Below are 27,848 nucleotides of genomic sequence, written 5' to 3'. Positions count from 1 at the left end.
GTCACTCAGCCTCCTGGAGGTTCAGTTTTCTCATCTGAAAATGAGGGGTTTGGATACAATGGCCTCTACAAACCTTTCCAGCTCTAACCTATGATCCTATCATTTTAATGCATTGCTTATAAGTCGGGCCATGCTAGAAATCGAGCAAACCTACGTGTCTCTCTCTAAGTCTCAGTCCTCCAAACTGCTGCAGATTCTACACACTATCCTTTCCCTCTCTGAATACTCAGCTGAAATTTTGTTCCTCTCTAATGGTTTTCCAGACTATTTACTTCCTCACTGCCTATTCCATGTTCCCACAGAGCTCATGCACTGCATTTCTTGGTTTTCACATCATGATATGTTACCATGTAGAACTATTCTATTGTTGGATATGTGTAGAGGGGGTAGGGGCATTTTCTCCTCTAAGTTATGTGCTCCTCGAGGAAGGGACAATATTTCTTTCGTACAATGCTTGGTTTAAAGTTGCTTAATATTGGCAGACTGGCTACTGCAGACCCACTTAACTCTCACGTATGGAAAAACCACTTTCACACTTAAGGTCTTTAGATTACCCTAGATATTCAGAACTTACCACAGGGCAAAGCGAATGACTATAATGGCTTCTATGTTTTCCTGTGTTCTTGACACACTTACATTAACGAATATACCTTAGCTCGTTACTAGATTGTCAGGGCCCTAACCTATAACCTAAATACACACTCTTTAAAACTGCCTTAAAATTCAAACATGTAAAAATATATCATTTCAAACTGCTAAACAGCACACTGAGATTTAGGAGCAGAAAGCCAAGCTCAGACTCTGGGCCATCTGATTTCAAATTCTGTCATATACTGGCTGTGTAATACTGTCCAAGTCACAGAACTTCTTAGTGCCCCAGGCAACTCTCTTAACCCATAAATTATACATCAGCTGCTGATCTGCCTACCCAGGAAGTTTCCCCCACTGGGAGTTTGATATGCCATTGAAATCATAGTACCAGTCTAAAAAAAAAAAAGCAACATTTAATTGTGGTGCATTTTCCCCCTAGTGCTATTTTTTTTCAAATTTTTAAGATTTGTCAATTAGAAAACCAAAAGGGTCTTCATGGTAAATTTTTAGATCTTTGTTATTTATAGAATCATAGAGAGTTAAACTAGTTGAAGGGTGTGAGATCAGCTAGTCTATCCCTGTTGTGTTATAAAATAAAGAAATACATTCCGACAGGGAGTTAGTTATTTACCCAAAGACCAGATCCATGAGAAAGAAACTATCTCAGCAAATAAACTATGCTTTTAACCAGAAGACCTAGAAACATTTAGATGGCAGATGCAGTTCTCAGAAGGTATTTCACCTCCATCCTTTGATTTCTGCAATACCATATCGGGACCTCTAAAGATAATGATGATGGCCAAAATTTAATAACATTTTACAGTTTTACACAAAGCTCTATCTCACTTAATCCTCACAAACAGCCCTCAGAAGTAGGTAACACAGTACTACCTTCATCTTACAGATAGTAAAACTGGGGGAAAGCACTTAAAAGGACATGCACAGAAAGATTAAAGTACTTTTCCCAAGGTTAGACAGTTAGTGGCAGGATTCCAAAGCAGGTCCCTTGAATCCAAATCCAGTATTCTTTCCCTTACACCAAAATACCTATCCTGATAAGCCCTGTAACTATTTAATACCATCCAATTAACACCCTGTTCCTGGCCTACTTTATAGTTCTAAATTTGCCTCTGGGGCGCCTTTTGGTTTCTTATAGGTGCAATGAAATTAAGAATAGGTACTAAATAGATTCCTGAGGGGATGAAGAGGACTGAAAGCCCGGGGGAGTGGGGAATTTCAGAGGAAAGAAAACACCATGGTGAAAATGACACTGACAGCCTCCACCACCTCAGGTTTATCAGCCTAGAGTTAAGATTTACAACATCACCCCCCCTCCCCGCTCCCCCCCCCACCTCCCCTGCCCCAAGCACAGAGATAGCCTGTCCCTAGCCCAATACTAACACTGTTACCATCAACCTTCCAATGATATTTTTTTTAAAAAAGAAAGGTAGAAATCAGAAGCTTTCCCGGTCTTAACATAGGTAAAGTATTTTGACAGCATTCTACAAATGCTTAGGATAGCAATAAATTAAGGCATAAATTAAAGACAGTAAAAAACCAGCAAAGACAAAATTATTTCCATCCAAAAATGACAAGATGGGAATCGACAATTAAAAAAAAATGTAGATCTCCACAGCACTGGAAATACTCTATGGAGAAATTGCAAACAAACAAACAAAAAAAACCCTGGATAATAAAACCACAGAAAAGTAGGAAGGGAGTGATTCTGATGTACAACAGGGCAGGAACATACCTATAGTGATGAGGTCACAAAGTCATGGAAGTAGGCAAGAATCAAAATAATACCACAAACTCTGGCTATCTGGCCAATAAACATTCTGGTGTGTGAAAAGATTACATGTGAACATGAATATTTCTGACTTCATACTTATGATACAGTAGAAATTCATTTAACTATAACTTGGGGGCTACTGATAAATTGAATAATTCTGAAATGGAAAGGAAATTGTATTGCATTTGTGTTTAAGGCTTTGGTTCACATCTCAACTATGCCACTAACTAGCATCTAACTTATCTAGGCCTTAGTTACCTCACCTGGGAAAATGGGAGATTTGGACGTGATAATCTCCAATCCCTTTCAGCCCTAACATTCTATAAATCTCTGATTTCTGTGTAATACTAGGCACTTACCACATGTACATTACTCAATTATACTGCTTCATGCTACAACATGCTCTTCATGCCTTACATGAATTAGTGATTTATAGAAAAACGAAATGTAATAAAATATTTTTAGCATTAATCCTAAATATGAATAAGGCAGGTATGTGGCACAAAGGATAGAGCACTGGACCTATAGTGAGGAAGACTGATCTGCCTGAGTTCAGATCTGGCCTCAGACACTTACTAGCTATATGACCCTGCGCAAGTCACTTAATTCTGTCTGCCTCAGTTTCTCATCTGCAAAGTGAGCTGGAGAAGGAAATGGCAAACCACTTCAGTATTTCTGCAAAGAAAACCCCAAATAGTGTCATGAAGAGCTGGACATGACTGAAAAACAACTGAACAACAAAACTAAATGAAGGAACATATTCCAACCGTAACTGCAGCAGAATTACCAACCTCATCAACTGCAGTTTCATTCTTTAGTGAGTTCCTACAAAGGTAGTAGGATATAAGCTCCTTCAAGGTAAGCACTACTTTACTTTTATTTTGTAATCCCTAGTTCCTATCATAGTACCAAGTGCACAGTAGGTGCCTGGTAATGTCTTTGTTGAATAATGTACAAAAAATATATTTCTTTAGTTTAGGCCAAGAAATGAAAGTAGTTTAAATACAACCACTTTAAAAAATTGATGAACAATCAATAAAATTATTTACCAGGATGAATTCAAATAATACTTCTCATAAAAATATTTTTAGTCACTGATGCCTACATACTTTGAAACCCCTCACCCCAAGATTTTTCCTCAGTGATCTATGTTGACGTATTATCTCCAGTCACAATTGTCACACTATAGAAAATACATTACAGATACCACAAAGCATGACAGCACATCTCTCAGTAAATGCAGTCTCTTCTCTCATCATAGATATATTTCACAATTGAATTTCAAGAGAAAATCACAAGAATCCTTACACAGAGTGAGCCCCAAAGACTTCAACAGATACCTCAACATCAGTGCACCAAGTAAATAGCTATACATACACGTGAATTGAGCTGGCATCCCAAAGCCATCTGACCAAGAACAAAAGCAGTGAGTACTAGATCAAGAATTTGAACTCCACAATTCATGGGTAATATGAAGTCTCAGCATCATCATATTCTGGGAATAGTTACAGACAAGCACTTCCTAAGTACAAACAAGCAAAAGAAAAGAAAAATTACCAAACTTCTGGCAATTGCTTTAGTTGCAAAATATGATACAGTGGAATGACCGCTGGCTATGGCCTCAGAGAATCTGGGTTCAGACTGCAACTGTGACCTTGAACAAGTTATTAAACCATGCTGGACCTGACTTTCCTCATCTGCAAAAGGAAGAGGGCTTGGGCTAAATGGCGTCTGAGGACCCTCACAGTTCTAGAGCTATGATTCCAACCTATAAAACACATTTGCATATGTGCAACTGTTTCAATGGGGAACTTTGAGTACAACTTTTTTTTAAAAAAGCCCTTCCAAATAGTACACAAAGATAGACATTGTTAAAATGGCAATTCTTCCTTGAGAATAGTATTTCTATTAAAAGGAACACTGCCCTAGGAGTCTATAAATGAACGCATTGATTAGAAATTAAACTGGATTTTGAACTATTATTTCAAAAAACAAAAGTGACAACTCCACACTAATCTGTGTGACTTAAGTTATGATCTCAGTCTTATTAATTTGATTTAAACTTTTATTTTAGCAAATGTCCCCAACAACTTGAGGTAACTGAATAGTAGCTACTTAGTCCAATCTTCCGAATGGTCCTTTGCAGCTATAAATCAAACTTAAAACAACAATATACCCATCTGATAATCGAATTTACTGTGGCTGAAACACAGAAGGTCACGGACTAGAAATCAGAAGATTTCATTTCTATTTCACATAAGTCATTAATTAGCTGTAACATTAGAAAGTTATACTCCATCTTTCTGGGCCTCAGTTTTCTCATTTGTAAAATAAACAGACTTGGACTAGGTAAGGGGTCAGTTTCCTCTCTAGCTCTACAGTTCTATGATTATGGAAGATTTTCTACTCCTGTTATTTTAACTGAAAGAAAAAAATGCATTACGAAATATCTCTTTCCATTTCAGTGATTCACACTCTAACTTTACTGCAGTTAAACTACAGTATAGCTTCCTGTGTGATACCAGCTTGCGAAAACTTTTCTTTCATGAATAATAAAAGGCACACTCACAAAAAAGCATTTTTTTTAAAAGGGAAGGATAATTACTTTGCACTTTTAATAATTTGTGGTTCATTAAATGCCTGAAAAATTACGCTCATTTTCACTGCCTGTAGTTGCCTATATATTCTTAAAGGCTAAATCAGACATTACACTTCAGGAATTACATTTTCATTTAACATAGGAATCACTGAATCACAGAATATTAGAAACACAAAGTACCCTAGAGAACATTAATCTCACCTTTTCGTTTTATAGGTGCTGAGACCCTAGAGGGTTTAGTAACTTTTCCAACGTCATACAACAAATTAGTAGCACAGGCTCCAAGGAGGGGTGGGGTGGAGGTTGGGGGGAAGGGAGGCCTAATATCTGAAGTATAATTCCAGAGTTCTGGCAAATGACATTTTGAAACCAAGTTAAAAAACAGTTTCAGACATTCATATTTTCAATTTCCAGAAAATACAAATACATAAATAAAATACATCTAAATAACTGACTGCAATTTTAGAAATATGTGATTTAGTTACAGCTTTTAAATAGAATATCTTTAAAATCTCCTTTTAACTAACCAGACTTATGATTTCGCCAGAGTAAGCAAACATCACCTACCAATGTAGAATAGTAACTATTCCACAACTTATGGTCTTAGAGCAGGGGTTCTTCACCTTTTTTGGGGGGGCAGCATGTACCCCTTTGGCAATCTGCTGAATCCTATAGTCCAATTCTCAGAATACTGTTAAATTCATCAAATAGAATATATAAGATTAGAAAGAAAACCAATTCTATTGAAATGTATTCATCAAAATATACATATATGTACATATACACAAACATACATATGATACATAGACCATATTTACCACTGCATCAAAGCAGCCAGGGAGACTCAACATTAGGTGATCTGGCTGAGAATTTACTTAGGGGTATTCCTGTAATGCAGTTCATACACCGTGATTATACTTCCATTTCAACTTTCTTTCTTTCCTAAAGATTCAAATCACACAAACGCCAAGACCTTTTTTTATGTATGATGTACAACTTGCAACTAGATAACATTTTTAAAATTTCAGTAAAGTTTGTGAAATACAATATAACAAGTGAAATAAAATATATCTTAATCAAAATTGGCCTCCTTGCTTGTAAGGAGTCAAAGACATTTAATATCCCTTGGGCTTTTCTGGCCAGACTACATACTTCATATGGTATCATAAAATCAGCTCCACTACAGGGTCCTTTTGGGGTACTATCACAAACCTGACTCTGCATGCCAAAAATACTAAGTTTCTAGAGACTATATCTCCACTTTTCTTTTGCTTAAGAAGCCAGTTATTGTTAATTTTAACAGGAAAAAAAATGCTTTGGAAGTAAAAATATCATGCAGAAATGGGCAATTAGTGATTTTGAAATTCCTGAAAAACTATCCAATCCTGAAACAGCTGCTTCAATCTCAACTTCTCAAGTGCCCTGCTTTCTTTTTTTTTTTTTTCCAAATACCATTTGGAATACAAAGGGAAATTGTAGATTTGCTCCAGCCACTATGGATGCCTGAAAACTGTATGGAAAGAAATCACTGGCTAAGTATAATGGGTAAACAAGACAGATTCTGGGCCTTCAGGATATATTACTTAGACCTTGTGGGAAAAGTATAGGACTTCATACATAAATTGTTCAGGGCCAATTCAAACATAATAAAATTATTCTTATTAAATGTTATCACTATAACAACTCATTTCTATAACACTCTAAAGTTGACAAAGTATTCATAACACAAGACGCCATATAATGTAAAAGGTATAATGTAAAAGACAGAGAACCAGTCTCAGAGAAAGATCCAAGTTCCATCTAAGATACATACTGGTTGTGTGACCTCCCAGCAAATCAATGAAATTCTCAGTGTACTAAGTAACTTTCTACAATTATAAGCAGCAGAGAGGCTCTGACCTGCATTGGTAGAGGGAGTTTCCACACCTTGGGAACTCCCTATACCAGTCCCTAGCCCTATTTTCTTCACAATAAAATTCTAAGAGGACCAACACATGCCCCATTTTACAGATGAAAAAACTGAGGCCCAAAAGATGATGTGATTTGCCAGTGGTATACTCACTCCAGGTTTCTTTCTACATCATGTTACCTTTCTATTGCACAAATATAATTATCCAGAACAATTAATAACAAATACCCCAAACTTAGCTCTAGTCTATCATCAAAGTCCTTACCTCCCTGAAACAGCTCCTTTGGATGACACGGGGATTTCTGGCACAGGCCTGTGTCTCAGCATAAAAGATCGTGATGGCCTGGAAACCAATTTGCTACGACTCCTCATAGGTGCTAGATTTTGCGTTGATGATATATACAAGTCGTTTACAATCATCTCTCCTTTAAATTCAAAGAACGGAGATGGAGGTGGTCTAGCTGATAAAATCCCAGGCTCATTTTCAAAACTCGTTTTGGAAACAGAATAATCAATGGAGGAAGGAGGTCCTCTGTCCTCATTATGAAAGACCCCAGGACTGTCTAAGTTCCAACCAACTTTTCCTATTTGTTCTTTTTCTTCTGCGCAATCCACATTCTTTTTTGTAACCAAAGCTGTATTCTCTGTATTTCCACTGTCAAGGGCAACATTTTGACAACAATCCAAACTCTGTGGGGACATACTATCTAGAAGGGGAAAATCACTCTGTTTAGTGAGGGAAGATGTATCAACTGATTCTGCAGACTGCCTATTTTCATTACAGATATCATTTCTGCCAGAAATTGTTGCTGAAGCCTCCAATGACTCCGGGCCAATGCTCTGATTCCACACAAACCGGCAAGTTTTATCCAGGTATCGGGACGAGAAGACAAAGCTTGTTCATCCTTTAATATCACTGGGTCCTTCTTTCTTTTCTGAACATTTGCATATACAACAGGGTCTTGCAGTTTTGAAAGGATCATCTCTAACTGCTTGAGGATCCTTCTTCGATGGCCTGTAGGCAACACTCCAATTTTCTGTAGTATGCTGTCATTTATCTCTGCACAGTCCTTCACAGTATGGTAGCCAGACTCCTGGAAGCATAAAAGATACTGCTCCAAGTTAATGTTTGTTAACAACTCTTTGAGGTCAGCGTTCACTTCACTGACTGAGGACATAATGGTGGCTTCATTACTAATCCTTGTTTTAAGTACAGGACAGCACAGACCAGTGAAAGTGTTTCTGAGTTAGCTCTTCTACCATTTGTGGCATACTAATTTCTTCAGAACAGTATTTGGAATCTTCACATTCTGAGCCCTGAACGTGTTTCAACCTGTAAAATAAAGATGCATTGTGCCTTTGTTAGCAAGTAGTGGTTATTTAAAATAGTGTTTACACAATCAACTTTCTCTAAAGAAAAACATAATAGTGGATGTCAAAATAGTGATTTTTCTGGCCCAGAACCCCAACCCAAGGCACATTATTGGGGCAGAGCCTCATGACATATACAGTTGTGTAGATACATTAAAAATCTCTATCATCACCGCACTCTTTTTCAAAAAAGGCCCTTGAAATAGTTGGAAAATTGTTTACTTACTAAATATGCATACTTCCAATCACTCTCTACATCATCCCAAATGCAATATGGTCTAATGCAGGGCTTATTAACCTGGGGTCTGTGAATTTTTATTTGGTTTGTTTGTTTTTAATTTTTTGACAACTGCCCTTCAATATAATTGGTTTTCTTTCTAATCCTATCTACTTTATTTGATACACTTTACGAGGAGTTGGTCAGTCTATACGTTTCACCACACTGTCAAAGGGTGACACACAACATAAAAAAAGGTTAATCTCCCTGCATTACAGACATTAATCTAACAAATGCAGTGGAGACCAAAAGAAACTATCAGTGACTGCCGCTAAGTCACTTTACCCATCTTGAATCTCATTTCCCTCATCTTTAAAATGAGAAGGCTGGAACAGCTGACCTCTGGGATCTCTTAAAGCTCTAAATCAACTACCTTTAAACTACGTGGCAAAGTAGATAGGGGCTGGCCTGGTTGTCAGAAAGATGTGGATAAAAATCATGCCACTGATTCATACTGGGACCATGGGCTAGTCAGTCAACTTCTTACTGCCCCAAAGATATTCTCTGTGACTAAGTTACAGATAAGTAGCTGATCTGCATTGGTAGAAAGTTTCCAAATAAGCAGTTTTCAGGTCTAAAAGAAAATTAATTAAAAAAAAAAACACTGAAAACCAGATCCAGTAACATGTTACTATTTCTGCATCATTAAGTAAACCAAAGGGGGAAAAACACCTAACTCATCCAATTTTAAGGGGAGAAATGTAGGTCATATTTTCTTCTATTACAAAATGAATCCTCCACTCAAGTCCTATTTTATCACATTACTGTGGCAGAGAGGCAACTTTGTGTTTTCAAAGGCAATACTACAGAAGCAAAAACAAACTCAGGAACATAGGTAACACTAAGCTAGAAAGCTTTCCAGTACATTCTTGGCAAGGACCTTCCTATCTATTATCTGAGTGCCAGCCTTGCTAAGTACAGCAAGACCTGCCACCACAAAGCTGACCTTAAGGTAATGATTGGCAAGGAAAGAAGGGGGGAAGTAGAAGAAAAAAATAGTCATAGACGATTTACAGAGATTTGGGGGTGTTTGTAATCTGGAAAGGGAGTGCCCAAAATGATGAAATCACAGACTTTCTGAAGTACCAATGTATAGCAGAGCAAAAGAGGAAAAAAATCAGTCTTGTACAATATTTGTTTTAGACAAAAATGTCTGAGATTTCTTTGCTATAAATAACTTCCACTGAAAAAATCCCCTCTAAAGACATTTACAACAAAATGTATGAAAACACCTGGATAGAAAAGGAAAAACAGGCGCATGTAGGTCATTCCTAAACAAGGCTGCCTTCACTATAGAGTGAAAAGTCTCCTCTTTTAAACATGATACAATCCTACAGAAACCATTTCAAAGTATACTTAGGGCTGAAATTCTGGTTATATGGGTCATACCCTGACTGAGATGTTGCCATCATCCCCTCAGACATCAGCAAAAAATCAAGGACGAGCCTGAAAAAAAGACAGTGGCATACATACAGGTCCATATTAGCCCAGGGAGCACAGTGTTGAAATGGAGAAAGATAGAAAACAAGGACAGCCTGTTTCAGCTCAAGTACTGAATGACACCTAGAAGGCTGGAATGTGACTTTGAAAGTATTTATTTAAAAAAAAAAAAACCACTATCTTCAAGGTTGGGTCTCTGTACCCTTCACACTCCCAGCCCTTACTGACCTATCCTCATTTAGCCAAATTCCTTTGAATTTATCTAAGTCTACTACGGATCAGACGTTGGAAATAAACCTGTTTATTAAACAAGTATTAAGTAATTCATTAAGCAATAATTAGGTGCCAAAACAGCTTGCAATCTATCAGCTTCTATTGAATGAATACATCAAGACTATTTTTAATGCCATATTTGAAAAGCATAAGACTACAAAAGGAATGAAAGAGTCTCTGATTTCTGGGAAGGTTATACCAGAATAGACTCAATAGGGAAAACAGAGATTTAATAAAGATACTCACAAGGATCAAAAGAGACAGCTCCAGATGATACACTTCTTTGCTCATGACATTCCATACACCTGGAACAGCCAACCCCTCCTTCACTTGGACTACTTCACTCTTAATTATTCTTTTTTTTTTTTTCTGGCTAGGCAATGGGGTTAAGTGACTTGCCCAAGGTCACACAGCTAGTGAGTGTTATGTATCTGAGGTGGCATTTGAACTCGGGTCTGGGACAGGTGCTCTATCCATTACACCACCTAGTTGCTCCCATTCTTACTTATTCTTTAAAGTCCAACTCTAATACCACTTTCTCCATGAAATCTTTCTTGCCCCCTAAAGCACTTACGTAATGATATATGATAAAAATAGAGGAACTACCCAAATCAATGAGATCCAAGATCCAGTCAAACCCATTTGCATCATATTCCCAACTACTAAGAAGGTAAAGTCTGTGCCTTATCTAAACTTTTTTATGTCCCCAGCACTTAGCATACTATTCTACGTACAGCAAAGGGTACTTAATAAATGTGTGTTGATGTTTATTATAAAATAAAGATCTCATGGCACTTGGTATCTTTCTTGTGGCATTTATCTTATTTGGCCTTGTGTTGTCAACAAAAAAACAAGCATTGAGGGCCTACTACGTGCTAGGCACTATGCTTAGCAATGAGGATACACAAAAAGGCAAATGTCAATTCCTGCTCTCAAGGAGTCCACAGTATAATGGGAAGGAAAGACACACAAACAACTATGTATAATCAAGTTAAATATTAGATATATCCCAAATGTCTAGTTACTTATTTGTATTAAATTACCTTCTTAACTAGAAACCTTTTAAAGGCAAAGGCTGTGTCTTAACTATCATCATTTACAGAGACTAGCCATAAACAGAGAACAATGAAAAGAATTCTAGACAATGAATAAGCAAGCCTGAGACTATGTCTCAATTTTGGTCAGTAGGAGGTAATGACTTGGGGTATATCACTTCAATTATCTGGTATACATTTTCCTTACACATAAAAATAATGAGGCTCGACTAGATTAATGAATGGTTCCCAACCTGGGGTCACTAGAGTGTTGAAGGAGATCCATAAATCAAGAAGTAAATTCATAGGCAAAATATCTTCTGTACACCAAATTTTGCCTCATGTATTACCATTTTTCAAATGTATAAAGATGTTATGATAGTTAATAAATTACAAATCTATTTTAAAACACTAATGAATTCAGACTAGATTTTACTCATGTATTTTCTCAATTAGCTTATACCAATTAAATGTAAGAAGAATTTATGAAGTGCCCAATATGTGCCAGGCACTAAGCTGGACATTGGGGAAGTAATGACCAAAATGAAAGAGTATAACCTTTATCATGTGGAGCACCATGGAATTTTCTGATTTTAAAAACAATCCTAAAGCTTTGGTACCATCAGAGCAAAAATGACCTTTAAAGTCCTTTCTGAAGCTCATATTTGTTTGACTGAACCAATTCCAAACTAATTATTTAGTTTAGTTAATCTCAAATCCATGTACCATGGAAAGCCAGGATAGAAAGGAGATATCAAGCATATGATTAGATGGGATTAAACAAGGAAGTCTTGGGGGTAGGGGGGCAGACCCAAGATGGCAGAGAAAAGGCAGGGACTCATCTGAGTTCTCCCCCAAACCCCTCCAAAGACCTTAAATAATGCCCTAAAATAAATTCTGGAGTGGCAGAAACCCAAAAAGGATGGGTGAAACAATTTTCCATCCCAAGGCAACTTTAGAAAGTCAGCAGGGTCTGTTGTACCAGGATAAGAGTGGAGCACAGTCCAGTACAGGTTGTGCCAGTACAGACCCAGATTGCCCTTGGCAAAACAAGAGCAGGTCTTGGGAGTGACTGAATCAGCAGTGGCAGTGGCTGCTTCCACAGCTCCCAGCCCACAGAGGGGTAAGGGGGGGTGTCAAACAACTGGTCAGAAGGAAATTACAGGAGTCTCTTTGCTGGCACTAAGGGCAGGACTCTTGTTTTGCCCATACTCGGATCCAGGTAACAGACCTGGGTGGCAGTCGCAGAGTGAGGAGGAACACTGCCACAGCAGTGGAGCAGGGACCTTCATCACAGTTCCAGGGCAGAAAAGAGTACTTGTGGTCCTTCAGAGACCAGAGCACAGGACAGGAGAGCAGTAAACACATCTCTTCTTATCAGGGGTTCCCAAACTTATTTGGCAAACTGCCCCCTTTTCAAAAAAAAAAAAAAATTACTCGGTGTTTCCCCCCTCCCCTGAAATCTACTTTCTTTAACCCTTTGACTTGTTATTTAAATTTGCATCATTTCAAAAAATATTAATTTTTTTAAAATGACATGTATTAAATTTAATGATTGACTATAAATTTATGGGGTTTTTCCTGCATTGAAATTTTGATGACACAATATTGTTTCACGTAACCATATAGTACATATTGTAAACAAGTCATTACACGCACATATTCCTGACAATGCATGCTGGGCTTCCCAACAATGCACTACATGCTCACCTGCCAACACTTGCTTGTTAAGGTTTGTCAGCAGACTTGACCACTTGACCATTGATTATAACTTGGATTTTGTGTGTTTAATTGGAAAATACTGTAATCACTTCGACTTTAAACTCTGTTACACAACAGATTAAATGTGTAAGTTTTTCAAAATTTTCTTATCTTCTCTTCTTTCCTTAGCTTCTACCACCCCCTTATTTTTCTTCAATGCTACCCAGCTGTACCCAAGGCTACTTCTGCCCTACTCTCAATCATTCCAGTGCCTCTCAGAGAGCAGTATCATCCACTTTGGGAACTATCATACCATCTCAGAAGAACTGAAAACTTGCAGGTCACTAGAAATATCTCTGAAAACCCCTAAAGATTGGGACAGTGCGCCCTCCACCCTGGAAGCAAAGAGTTAAAAGACAAGAAATGGCCTGGAAAAAATAAGCAACCAACAGGAAAAAATTCTGACTACAGAAAGTTACTTGTTTGTCCTTCATTCTCAAAGAGGACCATGAAATCAAGGAGGTGATGTCACAACATGCAAGTGAACTAGATTTAAGTGAAGGAGGGCTGTGCAAAGTCACAAGCCTCACTTTCTCCTTCAGAGCCATCTGAGTCCAATGGTGAGATATAGATCAGGATGACTGGAGATGACCCTGGGATGCAGTGGAAGACCTTGGCCTGTTTAAGTTAAAGTCTTTAATAGTTCTCAGTTTGACCGAGGCACCACCCATTCAATGATTAAGGCTAGGTAAGAAATTACGTCAGGCCTCTTTACCTAGTCAAAAAAAAAAAAGCAATCTGGGAGGGGAAGATCCTCAGGGTTTCTAGCCAAAATAGAAATAACTGCTATTTACATTCACTCTGAGCCAATCAGGGCCCAAACAATGACCAAGAGGGGCTTGGCCTGGTTATTGTTAACCAATCAATGAAAGCCTGAATGATTTGGATTTAAGGAGTGATCCTGAAGGAAAAAAAAGGTTTCAGAGATTAAAATTTACATTTCTTTCTGCAAATCACCCTTAGGTAAGGGTATGATACCCTACATGGGCAGATGGAAGGGAAAGAAGGGAAAAAAGGAAGAGAGAAAGACAAAGACAGAGAGAGAGAGAGCTGCGTTGCCCAACTGTGCAATACTTTAACAAAGAGTTAAAAGTCAAGAAATAGGATGGAAAAAATAAGCAATCAACAGAAAAAAAATTCTAACTATAGAAAACTACTACAAGGAAGATCCAAACATACTAAGAAGAAGACAGCAAGGTCAAAACACCTACATCCAAAATCTTAAAAGAAAAATATGAATTGGTCTCAGGCCAGGTAAGAGCTCAAAAAGGATTTTAAAAATCAAGTAAGAGGGGCAGCTAGGTGGCACAGTGGATAGAGCACCAGCCCTGGAGTCAGGAGGACCTGAGTTCAAATCTGACCTCAGATACTAGCTGTGTGACCCTGGGCAAGTCACTTAACCCCAACTGCCTACAAAAAGAAAATCAAGTAAGAGAGGTAGAGGAAAAATTGGGAAAAGAAATAAGTGATGTAAGAAAATCATGAAGAATCATGTGAAAAAAACAGTTTGGCAAATGAGGCACAAAAAAAAACCATACTGAAAAAAGTAACATCTTAAAAAACAGACTAAGCCAAATGGTAAAAGAGGTACAAAAATCCTATGAGGAGAGGAATGCCTTGAAAAGTAGAATTGGCCAAATGTAAAAAGACGTACAAAAATTCACTGAAGAAAAGAACTTCTTAAAAAATAGAATTGGCTAAATGGAAAAGGAGGTACAAAACCTCACTAAAGAAAATAATTCCTTAAAAATTAGAATTGAGCAAGTGGAAGCTGATGACTCTGTTAGACATCAAGAAACAATAAAACAAAACCAAAAGAATAAAAAAAAATGAAGACTGTGAAATATGTCACTGGAAAAACAACTGACCTAGAAAATAGATCCAGGAGAGATAATTTTAAAAATATTGGACTACCTGAAAGCCATGATAAAAAAAGAGCCTAAACATCATCATTCGAGAAATTATCAAGAAAAACTGCCCTGATAATCTAGAATCACAGGGTAAAATAGAAATTGAAAGAAACCACCAATCACCTCCTGAGGTCCCAAAAGGAAAACTGCCAGTAATATTTATAGCCAAATTCCAGAGTTGTCAGGTCAAGGAGAAAATACTGCAAGCAGCCAGAAAGAAACAATTCAAATACCATGAAGCCACAGTCAGGATAACACAAGATTTAGCAGCTTCTACATTAAATACTCAGACGGCTTACAATACGATATTCCAGAGGGCAAAGGGGCTAGGATTACAACCAAAAGTCATCTGCCCAGCAAAACTGAGTATAATCCTTCAGAAGAAAAATGGATATTCAATGAAATAGAAGACTTTCAAGTATTCCTGATAAAAAGACCTGAGCTGAGTAGAAAATTTCAAATACAAGACTCAAGAGAAGCATAAAAGGGTAAACAGGAAAGAGAAGTCATAAGGGGTTTAATAAGGTTAAAAACTGTTTACATTCCTATATAGGAAGAAAATACTTGTGACGTATAAGAACTTTCTCATTATTAGGGCAATTAGAAGGAGTATATATAGACAGATGGCAGAGGTGTGAGTTGAATATGATGGAATGATATCCAAAAAATAAAATTAAGAGATGAAAAAGAGGGATTCACTGGTAGAAAGGGAAAGGGAGAGGTAGAATGGGGTAAATTATCTCACATAAAAGAGGCAAGAAAGAGCTTTTACAACGGAGGTTAAGATCCGGGAAGTGATGGAGAACACCTGAGCCTTACTCTCATCAGAAGTGGCTCAAAGAGGGAATTACATACACACTCAATTGGGTGTAGAAATCTATGTTGCCCTATAGGAAATTAGGAGGGAAAGGAGATAAGAAAAGGGGGGAATGGTGTACTCATAGAAGGGAAGGTGATTGTGAGAGGCAACAGTAAGAAGCAAAACACTTTCAAGGAGGAAAAGGGTAAAAGGAGAGAGAGAATAAAATAAACTGGGGAAATAGGAGGGAGGGAAATACAGTTAGTAATCATAACTGTGAAAAAAATTTTGGAGCAAGTTTCTCTGATAAAAGTCCTCATCTCTCAAATATATACGGAAATGAGTCAAATTTAAAGAGCCATTCCTCAGTGGACAAATGATCAAAACATATGAACAGTCAGTTTTCAGATGACGTAAGCAAACCTATGTATAGCCATATGAAAAATAATGCTCTAAACCACTACTGATTGGAGAAACACAAATTAAAACAATTCTGAGGTCCTATCTTATACCTACTAGATTAGCTAATAGGACAAAAAAGGAAAATGACAAATGTTGGACGGGATGTGTGAAAATTGAGACACTGATGCACTGCTGGTAGAGCTGTGAACCGATTCAACCATTATTTAGAGGAATTTGGAACCATGACCAAATATTTATAACAGCTCTTTTCTGATGGCAAATAATTGGAAATTGAGGGGATGCCCATGAATTGGGGAATGGCTGAACAATTTGTGGTATATGATTGTGATAGAATACTATTATGCTATAAGAAATGATGATCTAGATGCTCTCAGAAAAACCTGGAAAGACTTACATGAACTGATGCCAAGTGAAATGAGTATAACCAGAACACCATACACAGTAACAGCAATATTGCATGATGATCAACTGTGAATGACTTAGCTATTCTCACCATTACAATGATCTAAGACAACTCTGAAAACTTATGATAAAAAATGCCATCCATCCCTAGAGAAAAACTGATGGAGTCTGAACACAGTTCGAAGCATACTTTTTTGACTTCATTCTTCTTGTGTTTTTATTTTGGTCTATATTTACTTTTACAACATGGCTAATATGGAAATATGTTTTGTATGACTATACATGTTTAACCAATATCAAATTGCTTGCCTTCTAAATAATGGGGGTGGGGAAGGAAGGATAGAATTTGGAACTCAATTTTTAAAATGAATATTGAAAATTGTTTTTACATGTAATTAGAGGTGAGTGATTTTGCACAGTCCTCTTTCACTCAAATCCTATTCACTTGCAAGTCATGGCATCACCACCACTTTCCCTTTTCAAGAACAAAGTACAAACAACAATTAGTGAATGGCTGTTAGTCGTATAAATTTGAATTACTTTTGTATCTTAGATATGACACCATTATCAGAGAAATCTGATGCAAAGATTTTCCCCCCAGTTATCTGATTCCCTTTAACGTGAACTATATTAGTTATATTTGTGAAAAACTTTAAAAAATTTTTATATCATCAAAATCATCCATTTTATCTCCTGGGATCTTCTCAGTCCCTTGGTTTGGTCATGAACTTTTGAATGACAATTACATAAACCATTAAAGTCTGCATCAACGCAAACTTCTTGATAGTTTTTCTTAACAACTAAGTATTTTCAACAGTTATTTTTAAAAAGGTACTATGCCTCTCACAAGGCACTAGCTTACATGCTATGCTATGTGCTAAACAATTATAATATCAGGAAATTTACGATTAGTTCCTTGAAATTCACATAATATGACATGCAAATTTAGAGGCAAAAAAGATCATTTCTCTAAGAGTGACAGAAGTATTCATGAAGAATGTTACATCTGGACTCAGGATTAAAGGATGAGTAGGTTTATGAACAGGACAGAATCTATATAATCCAATCCTTTCATTTAGAGATGAAGAAACAGGGGACCACAGAATTTAAATAACTTGCCCCAAATCACAAAGCTAGTTAGCGACAAAGCTTAGACTAGAAAAGAGGTCAAGGGAAAGGAAAGGAAGATGCAGAAAAGGGAAGTAAATGAGTGAAAGGTAGCAAAATAAAAGGTGCAACCAGGATAACATCAAAAGGCTAGTCTGATTTTAGTACAGGATATCAACGTGAGTTCAAATGAGAATGGTAGGGTGGGCAAGGATTGCAAATGATCTCAAAAAAATGGTAGGAATATAAAATGAACAAAGTTGTGCACTGGTGCCTAGAATAGTACCTTACATGCTTGCTGACTATGGAAGTGGTAGTGTCAACATGAATGGAGAGAAAACCATGTATGGTGCAACAATTATAGCACTAAACTTATCCCTTGCACATCGTGAGGGTGAGGAGTGCAGTGCCTCTACAATCTGGAAAATCCTCATAAAATTATTTGGCCCTCCCTTCATATCAGAAAAAAAGTTGTTTTTTCTTTTTCTTTTATGAGGTATTTACAGTACCTTTACAGTAAAATTTGGGTTAAGTATTTGGAGGCTCTGCGTCATCTGCTTGACTTCGCATGTCATCTTACAGCCTCTGCAAAACTCCTAAAAACTTTCCATTTAATTTCTTATGCTGACTCATAATATATCAAAAACCACGATGGGGAAAGTTATGATGTGAAAGAGATAACTGTACAGTATGAGATGATAGGTTCATAAATTGGTATGGTGCCAAAGAAATGAATGCTGTCTTCAGTGATACAATTACGCTACCTGCTCTCATCTTCCACTATACTTCACTCTTCAGCATACACTCCAGCCAAGTTAGCTTTCTTGTACTAAAATACTCCTGGGCTACTTCCAGGCCTTTATTCAAGCTACCCTAACATTCTCCCTAGCTGTGAATTGATCCAATTGTCCTGTGAAAGAATCTGAATGTACGTGAGATCACACTAGTAGGCATACCCCCAAGGATGTCTAAGACAGCAAGGAAGGCTTACCATGTACCAAAATATTCATAAAAATACTTGATGGCAGCATAAAAAAAAAAATAGAAAGTAGGCACTCTTTCCATTGGTGAGTGGCTGAATATAGAGTGACATACAAATGTTGCTGTTCATCCTTTGTTTCAAAAAGAATCAGTGACCTCATGGGGTGATGTCTTGACTGCTGCATGCATTGGATTTAGTGAGGCAGAGGTGCACAAAGTCATCAGCCTCCCTCTCTCTTCCAGAGTCATCAGAGTCCAGTGGCAAGACAAAAGTCAGAATGACTGGCAGTAATGACCTTGACATCTTCAATGCCTGACCAAGCTCTAAGGGCTCCCACTCCACCCATTCCATAAGGGGAAGTCTTCACATGCTCATCTACCCCAAACGTATGAATGTAACAGATTACTAGACTGAATGAAGTAAAGAATATTCAGGATTTGCAGAAACATGAGAAGACTAATACAAAAAGTAAAATGAGGGGCACCAGGAAAATAATATTCACAGTAACTTTATTACCATCAAGGAAAACAACATTGAAACAAACTCTGAGCATAATGACCAATCTTGGCCCTAGAGATTATGAAATGTACTTTCCTCCATTTGGCCAAATGGTAGTGGACTTCAAGCATAGTGTACTGTGAATATTGTAAGAAAATTCATGTGTCTCCTTTACAGTTTTTCTTCATAAGAAACCTACAGGGATGCTGGGTATGTAGTGAGAAATGACCAACATCTAAAAACAAAATGTTTGTTCTAGTGAGTATAGTAAAACTTTTTAAAAATCATATTTTCCTATCTACCATACTATATTCCTATCTTCCTTGACAAGACAGCTCAAGATTGACCATGGGGAGATGCAATGTGATACACTGGAAACAGTATATCAGATGCTGGGTTCTAGTCCCCATTCTGTCACTTACCAGCTTTTTGGCTTGTCTTTGGGCAAGGTCACTTAATCTCCCTAGGCCTCAGTTTCTTCTAGAAAATGAGGATAATAATACCATAAAGTGGGAATAAGAATACTTATACAATGAGAGCCAGAGTTATTTTAAGAAAAATATTTTGAGAGACTTAAATACCAAATCCAACCTTGGCACTTACGTTTTCTGTCTTGGCTACCGTGACCTTCTAGGGAATATCATGCAAGCCTAGCATCTGGCCCGCTCACCTATAGCCTCTGCCTTCCCCTGAGAATTCCTGCAGCAGCCTCAGATCCAATCCACCTGGCTATGGTCACCTTTCTCTTAAGTTTTCTCAAGGAGTGCTGAGCCAGCCCAAGACCTAGGCTTCAGGCCTCTGTCTTTGTCTCCTGGCCTTCTGCAGCATTCCAGAGGCCATTCACAAATCAGACCCACCTAAAATTGCCACCTCCTGCTGGACTCCCCTAAACTTAACCTTTGTCTGCTCCTGCCTACTGGGAGTGGGGCCTTATAGGACTCCATACTGCAACTAGCAACAAGACAAGACATCCAGGGAAGGCCCTGATACCAACCCTTCTCAACGGTCTTCTCCAGCCATTGAAAATCTGCCTGAACTCATTCCTCAATGGCTGTCATATTCCCACTTGGTCATACTTTCCCCATCCCATTGATTCTAAACTCCTGACAGGCATGTACAAACCCTCTTCCCTATCTTCCAGTACCCCTTCCCTTATTTCTATCCCCTTCAATCCTACCCAATGACCTACTCCAGATCTACCCCTCCCCCTTCTACTGGACCCTCTAGATGGCCTGATCCATAGTTAATAAACTTGCTTTCATTTAAACCTTTTCTTTTACTCTTCTTATTTTCTGGCACTTAGGAAGACCTGGATCCCTCCTGATGAAATAGCCTAACCACAACCTCCAGTATAGGTTGCACTTTCATAAATGCCTTCAACTTACTGCTTGTGATAGGGATAGTCCTAATTCTCCTCATTTCCAACTATCACCTTCAGACTCTCATTATATTACCACCACCCAGTAACTTCTCTTCTTTTGAGATTAATTTCACCCTTATTTATCGCTCTATCAATATTCTGGCACACAGACCTACAGGATACTGATTTTCCTTCCTCAATGAGTTCAGTGATTGACTCACAGTCTCTCTTCATCCCAAATCTGTCCTCATACTAAAAGTCTTCAAAATACATATTAATGTTCCCTGACACCCTAAATTCTCAGTCCCTTAATTTGTTCACTTGCCATGACTTACTCTTGCATTCCACTTAAGCTATACTCAAGACTGTATAGGAGACTTATACATCTCATGACCTTCTCATCAGCAACACTGTCTGTTTACCTAAGCAGAATAAAATTTCATGGACGCACCCTTGTAGCAAATATTGGCATTCAGTAGACCTGTCATTATAAGGAGAAGAGACAGGATGTGAAAGAGACAAAAGCAATGTGTGGTACAGAGTGTTGGACCAATCACAGACTTATCCTCTGCAGGCTAACTATTCACATTCAATATAAGCAGCAGCCTCAAGCCAAGACAACTATCAAAAGACTTATGTCGACAGAATAGAGTGCTTCTCTGAAGTGGACAGTTCATGGCTATCTTGGAGGAAAAACTGAGCCAATACAAGGTTGACAACAGTGGAGCAGAAAAGGACGGGAGAGCTTTCAGAGATCTGGTGTACAGCAAAATGAAAGCCTACTAAACTGGAGATCTACAGAGCTGTTGTGCTGACTTCATTGTTTTATGCCTGTGAAACCTGGACAGTATATACCAGTGACGTGCCAAGAAATTGTATCACTTCCATTTGAATTGTCTTAGGAAAATTCTGACAAGATAACATACAAGAAACTGAGGTCCCCTCTCACTGCCCATGTTGTTCAAATGCTATAAGTATGTTTACTTCAAAGACTTTTACACAGAGCTCACACAAGATAAGCACTCACACAGAGGTGAGAAAACGTGATACAAGGACACTCTCAAAGTTTCTCTAAAAAACTCTGAAATTGATCATAAGACAAGGGAGACACTGGCACAAGACTGCCCAGCATGGGTGTGCCCACAACAAAGAAGGTGCTGTACTGTATGAGTAAAGCAGAACTTCAGTAGCTCAAAAGAAACATGAGATGCACAAATTTAGAGACATCTCTACTCCAAATGTTTACATGGACTCTTCGTACCCGACTTGTGGTAGAGCCTTCTGAGCTCATATTGATCTAATCAGTCACAGTTGGACATACTGTACCTTGACCCCAACATAATGATGTCATTTTGGTCCTCTTAGAGAAATGTCAACAACCAACCAACTCACTACTTCCTCCTTTCCTTTCACTGTCTTAACTTTTTGCAGTCTGATTTCTGACGTCAACACTCAATTGAAAAATTTCTCTTCAAGGTTGTTAATTATCTCCTAATTATCAAATTTAGTGGCCTTTTCTCAATATTTTTAATTTTTTTTTAATCGCTCTGAAGCCTTTATATTGTGGAACACCCTTTTCTCCTGGATACTTATTCCCATCCTCCTAGTCACTCTGGCTGACAACCTACAGGTCATCCTGGACTCTCTCTATATCCAATCAGCTGTCAAGTCCTATCATTTCTACCTTTTTAACCGCTCAACTATATGCCCCCTCTTCTCTGCAATAACCTGAAAGCCAGTCTCCCTGCCTCAAGCCTCTCCCTACACCAATCCATCCTCCACTCAGCTGCTAAACTGATCTTCCTAAGGAACAGGTCTGACACATAACCTCCCTATAAACTCCAGTGACTCCCTATTGCTTTCAGGATCAAATATAAATCCACTGTAGGGCTTTTAAAGCTCTTCGTGTCCTGGCCCCTTCCTACATCTTGCCTCCTCTACTTACTCTGTGATTAAGCAATGGCCTCCCTGATGTTCTTCAACAAAGACCCAACACAGCCATCCCCTAGCCCAGAGGGTCTTCACTGGCTGCTCCCCATTCCTGGGATGCTCTTCTGCAAGATGCCTTTCCCATTCTTCTTAATCTTAGTACCTCCCCTCTGTCGATCATCTCTAATTCACCTTGTATATATCTTTGTATATATCTTGTTTGTTTGCAAATTGTCTCCCTCACAGAGCTGACACAGAGGAGGAAGCTGCTACCTGTATACCTGCTTAAATGGGCTTTATGCTAGTGGTGTATTGGGGACTGATTCAAATTAGAAATTAAAACTCATAGCATGCTTCTGTCTAAAGGGAACTGAAGGGTGACCTTGTGGATTAAACTATGGACTTAGAACACACATAACTCTTTAATGGAAAAAATTCTGTAGTGTCATTTTTATATTCCTATTGTTATTGGATTTGTATAATTAATGAATGATTTTTGCAATATGCATTTTTTCTGAGTACTTACACAGGTATATATTTGCTATATTAGTATCTTGAACTTTTTTCAACCTGTAACACTATATAGTTATTTCTGAAAGTCATAGATTACATAAATTCCACATATTTTTCAATAATCACTTCTCCAGGTAAACACAAGAGAAATTAATCTCTGACCACTAATATGTAAGAACACTGTGTACCGTTAACTATTAAAATGCATGTACCCACTCAAGTTTCATCTTTTCTGTCCTTTTTCATAGTTGTGCTTCTTTAAAATAGTGATAGCTACAGCCATAAATAAAAGAATCAGTCTGTCAAATCCAAAAGAAAAAAAAAAGTCTCTCTCATTAGACTATGTGAGCTCCTTGAGAGCAGAGACTGTCTTTTGCCCCTTTTTTGTATCCCCAGTGCTTTGCACTGGGCCTGGCACATAACGGACAATTAATAAATGCTAGTTGACTTACTGACTGTAATAGATGGTCATACTTTGCTCCTGTCATCACCCACCAGTGTTTCACTTCCAAGTTCATGAACTCTGAAATTCTTTTATCGGATCACAATGTTTTATTATTCCATCTTTCCCTACGACTTGGGACCTCCGAAGCTACTCTTTTTCCTCACCATGACCTCCAATCCCTCCACCCCTCAGTGCCTTCCCAGGTCATCACCCTGCACTTGCTAGACTAGCTTCCCTTTAACTATACTACCTTTCATAGTGAATATGCACACTTCACAAGGAGTGAACAAAAGATAACAGAGGGCAAAATGCTTTTATGAAGCCCCTCCCAAAGAATAAATAATGAAATAGTTCCTTCTCTAGGCAGAGAGGTAGGGGACTACAAGGGCAGAATCTTGCATATACAGGCAGATGCTATCACTATTTTTGCTTAATGTATTTTTTTAAACAAAAGAATGTTCAATTAGAGAGTGGTAAGCTGGGGAGAGAATATCTAAAACTTGATCTCGATATGAAAAACAAAAAACATCAATAAATCTAAAATTAAAAGAGAAATATATGAACTCCAAATGTAAAGACCAATCTTTAATCCCATGCTCAAATCAAGGAACCACAGTTTTTCTTCCTCCCTTCAGTCAGTCAATAAGTAGTAACGTGCCAGGCATGTGCTAAGTGCTGGGGACACAAAAAAGGCAAAAATCAGTCCCTGCCCTCAAGGAGCTCACAATCTAATGGGGAAAACAACCTGCAAACATGAAGCATAAATAAGCCATATACAGGATAAATAGGAAATAACTGACAGAGGGAAAGGAACCATAATTAAAAAAGAATGGAAAAGGCTTACTGTAGAAGGGAGATTTTAGCTGGGACTTGAAGGAAGGAAGCGAGAGTATACAGGATGGAGAGATAAGGAGGGAGACATCCCAAGCACGGAGGAGGCAGCAAAGAAAATGCCTAGAGTAAACAGATGGAGTATTTGTTTATAGAACAGCAAGGAAGCCTAGTGTCACTGGAATAAAGACTATGTGAAGGTGTATAAGGTAGGAGGGAGAAAGATTGTAAAGGGCTTGGAATGACACATTGAGGATTCTGTTTGATCCTGGAGGTGATAGGGAGCTGCTGGAGTTTACTGAATGGGAGGTTACATGGTCAGATATGAAAGAGCTATAGGGAAATTACTCTGGTAGTTAAATGGAGGGATGGAGTGGAGTGGAGGTAGACTTAAGACTGGGAAATCAATCAGCAGGCTATTGCAATAGCCCAGGTGTGAAGTCATGAAAGCATGCACCAGGGTGGTGGTAGTATCAGAGAAGAAAACGGAGCATACTGTAGAGAGGATACAAAGGTGACATCTTACAGGCTTTAGCAACGGTTTGAATATGGGGGGGAGGGAGTGAGAGATAGCAGTCAAGGATGGCAACTAGACTATAAGCCTAGAGCACTGTGAAGATGGTACTACCATACTATATTAATAGAGAAGTTTCAAAGGGGGGAAAAGTGTAGAGTTCAGTTTTGAATATACTGAGTTTAAGATGTCTATAGGACATCTAGTTTGAGATGTCTGAGAGGCAGGTGTAGATATGACACTGGAGCTTAGCAGAGGGTAAAGGCTGGATAAGTAGATTTGAGAATCATTAGCATTGAAATGATTGTTGAAACCACTGGAGCCAACGGAATCACCAAAGAACCCAATAGAGGGCAATGGCCCTGAATAAAACAGTGGTGTCAAGAGATGAGAATTTTCCCTTTCTCATCTCTCCTCCCAGTTCTACAGGCCCAGGCTTTTCTAAGAGAGGCATCTGGGTGGTACAATGGAAAGAACATTGGACTAGTTCAATGCCTGCTTCAAACTGTGTGACCCAAGGCAACTTACTCAACTTCTCCAAGCCTCAGTTTTCTCATCTACAAATTGGGAATAAGGGCACCTACCTCTTAAAATGCTTATGAAAGCATTTTACAAGCCTTAAAGCCCTACACAAATGATTCACATGATTACTTTATCCATATGTTCTCTTTTTCCCATTACTACAAGTAAATTAAGAGTTAGCAGCATTCTTCTTTTATTAACCTTTTACTTTCCTAGTAAGATGCCAAATGTCATTTCCTACATAAAATTACATCGTCCTATAGTGTAGGAGAGAGCCACAGGAAGTTTGCATTAGCATATGGATGTATCAGTTAGGACTATCTTCACAAGACATGGGTATTTACTTGAAACCAAATAAGAAAGAGCCTTTCACACAAGGTAATTTCTTCATCTTTGCTTTTCTACACCACCAGTGTTTCCCTTGAATACAAGAACACTTAATGTTCACATACAGCTTTGCTGACTACCTATATTACTAGAAGGAGAAGAGAAGAGGGCCCAGGACAGAGCTTTGTGGGTCACCTTTGATCTCTCTGGTTATTTTAGTATTGCTAAATGGTAATACCTTATTTCAGCTCCAACAAAATTATGCTCAAGAGTACAACACACTAAATAATTCTGACCAATTCTCTGTCATTTGCAGATTTATAACTCAGATATTCAACTCTCCTCCCTCACATATAGGTCATTTCACTATTCATTAACAGCTGCATGAGTTGGTGAAAAGGGAAAAATAAAGACAGGTACTAAACCTATTCAATTACATTACTCAGTATCCACTCATTGAAGATTCCTGGGAAGGGCTGAAACTACTGACTAAGATGAAAATGTCAAAGATTCAGTGTATGGACATAAGGCTTTTCTGGTCATTGGGGGGGGGGAGAGACATAGAGGGGAAACACAGAGATAGAGTATTTGGATATAAAGTTATTTGCATTCATTTTCTAATTATGATTTAAAAAAAAAAGGTGGCTGATAGGATACACACCCCAACTCTGGGCCAGTGATTCAGCAAGCTGAAAGCAAAGAAAGGTAACCAATACTCACTGACCCTGGCGACTATATCAAAACAGCTCAGTTCAGTGAATCATAGGTAAAGATTAAGTCATTCTAGGACAGGAAGCCTTATGGTAAGAAGCATGAGCTTCTACACTCAGGCACCAAGGATTTGGGCATAAATCAGACCATTTCCACAACAAGTATCATGTTAACATGGAAATATCTAGGTGACCGATTTGTTTCAGGCAGCCAATAAGTAGGGCAGAGAGAGGAGTTGAGGAAACAAAACAAAATAAAGGGGGGCTAGAGAAACCCTCCAGTTTAGCAATGAAATAAACCTTAACTTAAGGCCAGAAACACAATCAAGAGATGACCTTTTTTATCTGCAACCAAAGCTTTCTTGTTGCAAGACAAACAGGAGAGCCAACAGAAATTTAGGTAAAAAACTCACAAAACAGCTGAACCAAAAGGGACCACTGGGGGTAAAGTGGGGGTTATTTGTCCCACACATAGATTGCCTCCAACATGGTTGAAGACTGGAAGGATAGGCTGCAGAAGTTAAAATGTTAGCAAGTGCCCAACCAAATCCAGAGCAGAGGAATTAGGAATAAATATTATTTTTAGGCAGGAAAACAAAAGAGATGGCAAGTCAAGACGAACTAAGACAAAGTGCTCTGCGGTTAGTATTGGAGGCCCAGATTAAATGATAAAAACTTTTGCAACTGGAACCCTTTCCAAATATTCCAGGACCCTATGCTCCCCTTTCCCCAATCCTACCCCTCACCATCACCATTACATTTCTTTTGTATTGCGTTAAGCTAATCAACCTTTTCAACACTTAAAAAACTAGTATACATGTTATTAGGGACTAGAAGACAGGAGGAAACTGGGTGACCCTAACCTTGCCAGCATCCTGGATGGCAGCAGGGGAGGACATGGTGACAGAAGGAACCCAATAGAGGGCAATGGCCCTGAATAAAACAGTGGTGTCAAGAGATGAGAGTTTTCCCTTTCTCATCTCTCCTCCCAGTTCTACAGGCCCAGGCTTTTCTAAGAGAGGCATCTGGGTGGTACAATGGAGAAAACATTGGACTAGTTCAATGCCTGCTTCAAACTGTGTGACCCAAGGCAACTTACTTAACTTCTCCAAGCCTCAGTTTTCTCATCTACAAATTGGGAATAAGGGCACCTACCTCTTAAAATGCTTATGAAAGCATTTTACAAGCCTTAAAGCCCTACACAAATGATTCACATGATTACTTTATCCATATGTTCTCTTTTTCCCATTACTACAAGTAAATTAAGAGTTAGCAGCATTCTTCTTTTATTAACTTTTTACTTTCCTAGTAAGATACCAAATGTCATTTCCTACATAAAACTATATAGTCCTATAGTTCAGGGGAGAGCCACAGGAAGTTTGCATTAGCATATGGATGTATCAGTTAGGACTATCTTCACAAGACATGGGTATTTACTTGAAACCAAATAAGAAAGAGCCTTTCACACAAGGTAATTTCTTCATCTTTGCTTTTCTACACCACCACAGTGCTTCCCTTGAATACAAGAA

General features: G+C 38.3%; 1 protein-coding gene across 1 annotated transcript in view; it reads right to left on the bottom strand.

Annotated features, from left to right (window-relative positions):
• Positions 1-27,848, bottom strand: part of ARAP2 (ArfGAP with RhoGAP domain, ankyrin repeat and PH domain 2) — a 239,216-nt gene that overhangs the window by 193,659 nt on the left and 17,709 nt on the right. The window contains 2 exon segments of the mRNA XM_078148406.1: positions 7,157-7,739; positions 7,742-8,224. Of these exon segments, the coding sequence (XP_078004532.1) occupies positions 7,157-7,739; positions 7,742-8,069 (911 nt within the window). The 5' untranslated portion in view covers positions 8,070-8,224.

The sequence above is a fragment of the Phascolarctos cinereus genome, unplaced genomic scaffold (assembly GCF_003287225.1).
Source record: "Phascolarctos cinereus isolate Bilbo 61053 unplaced genomic scaffold, phaCin_HiC Scaffold_9;HRSCAF=440, whole genome shotgun sequence".
NCBI lineage: Eukaryota > Metazoa > Chordata > Mammalia > Diprotodontia > Phascolarctidae > Phascolarctos > Phascolarctos cinereus.
This window is presented reverse-complemented; position numbering and strand designations above follow the sequence as displayed.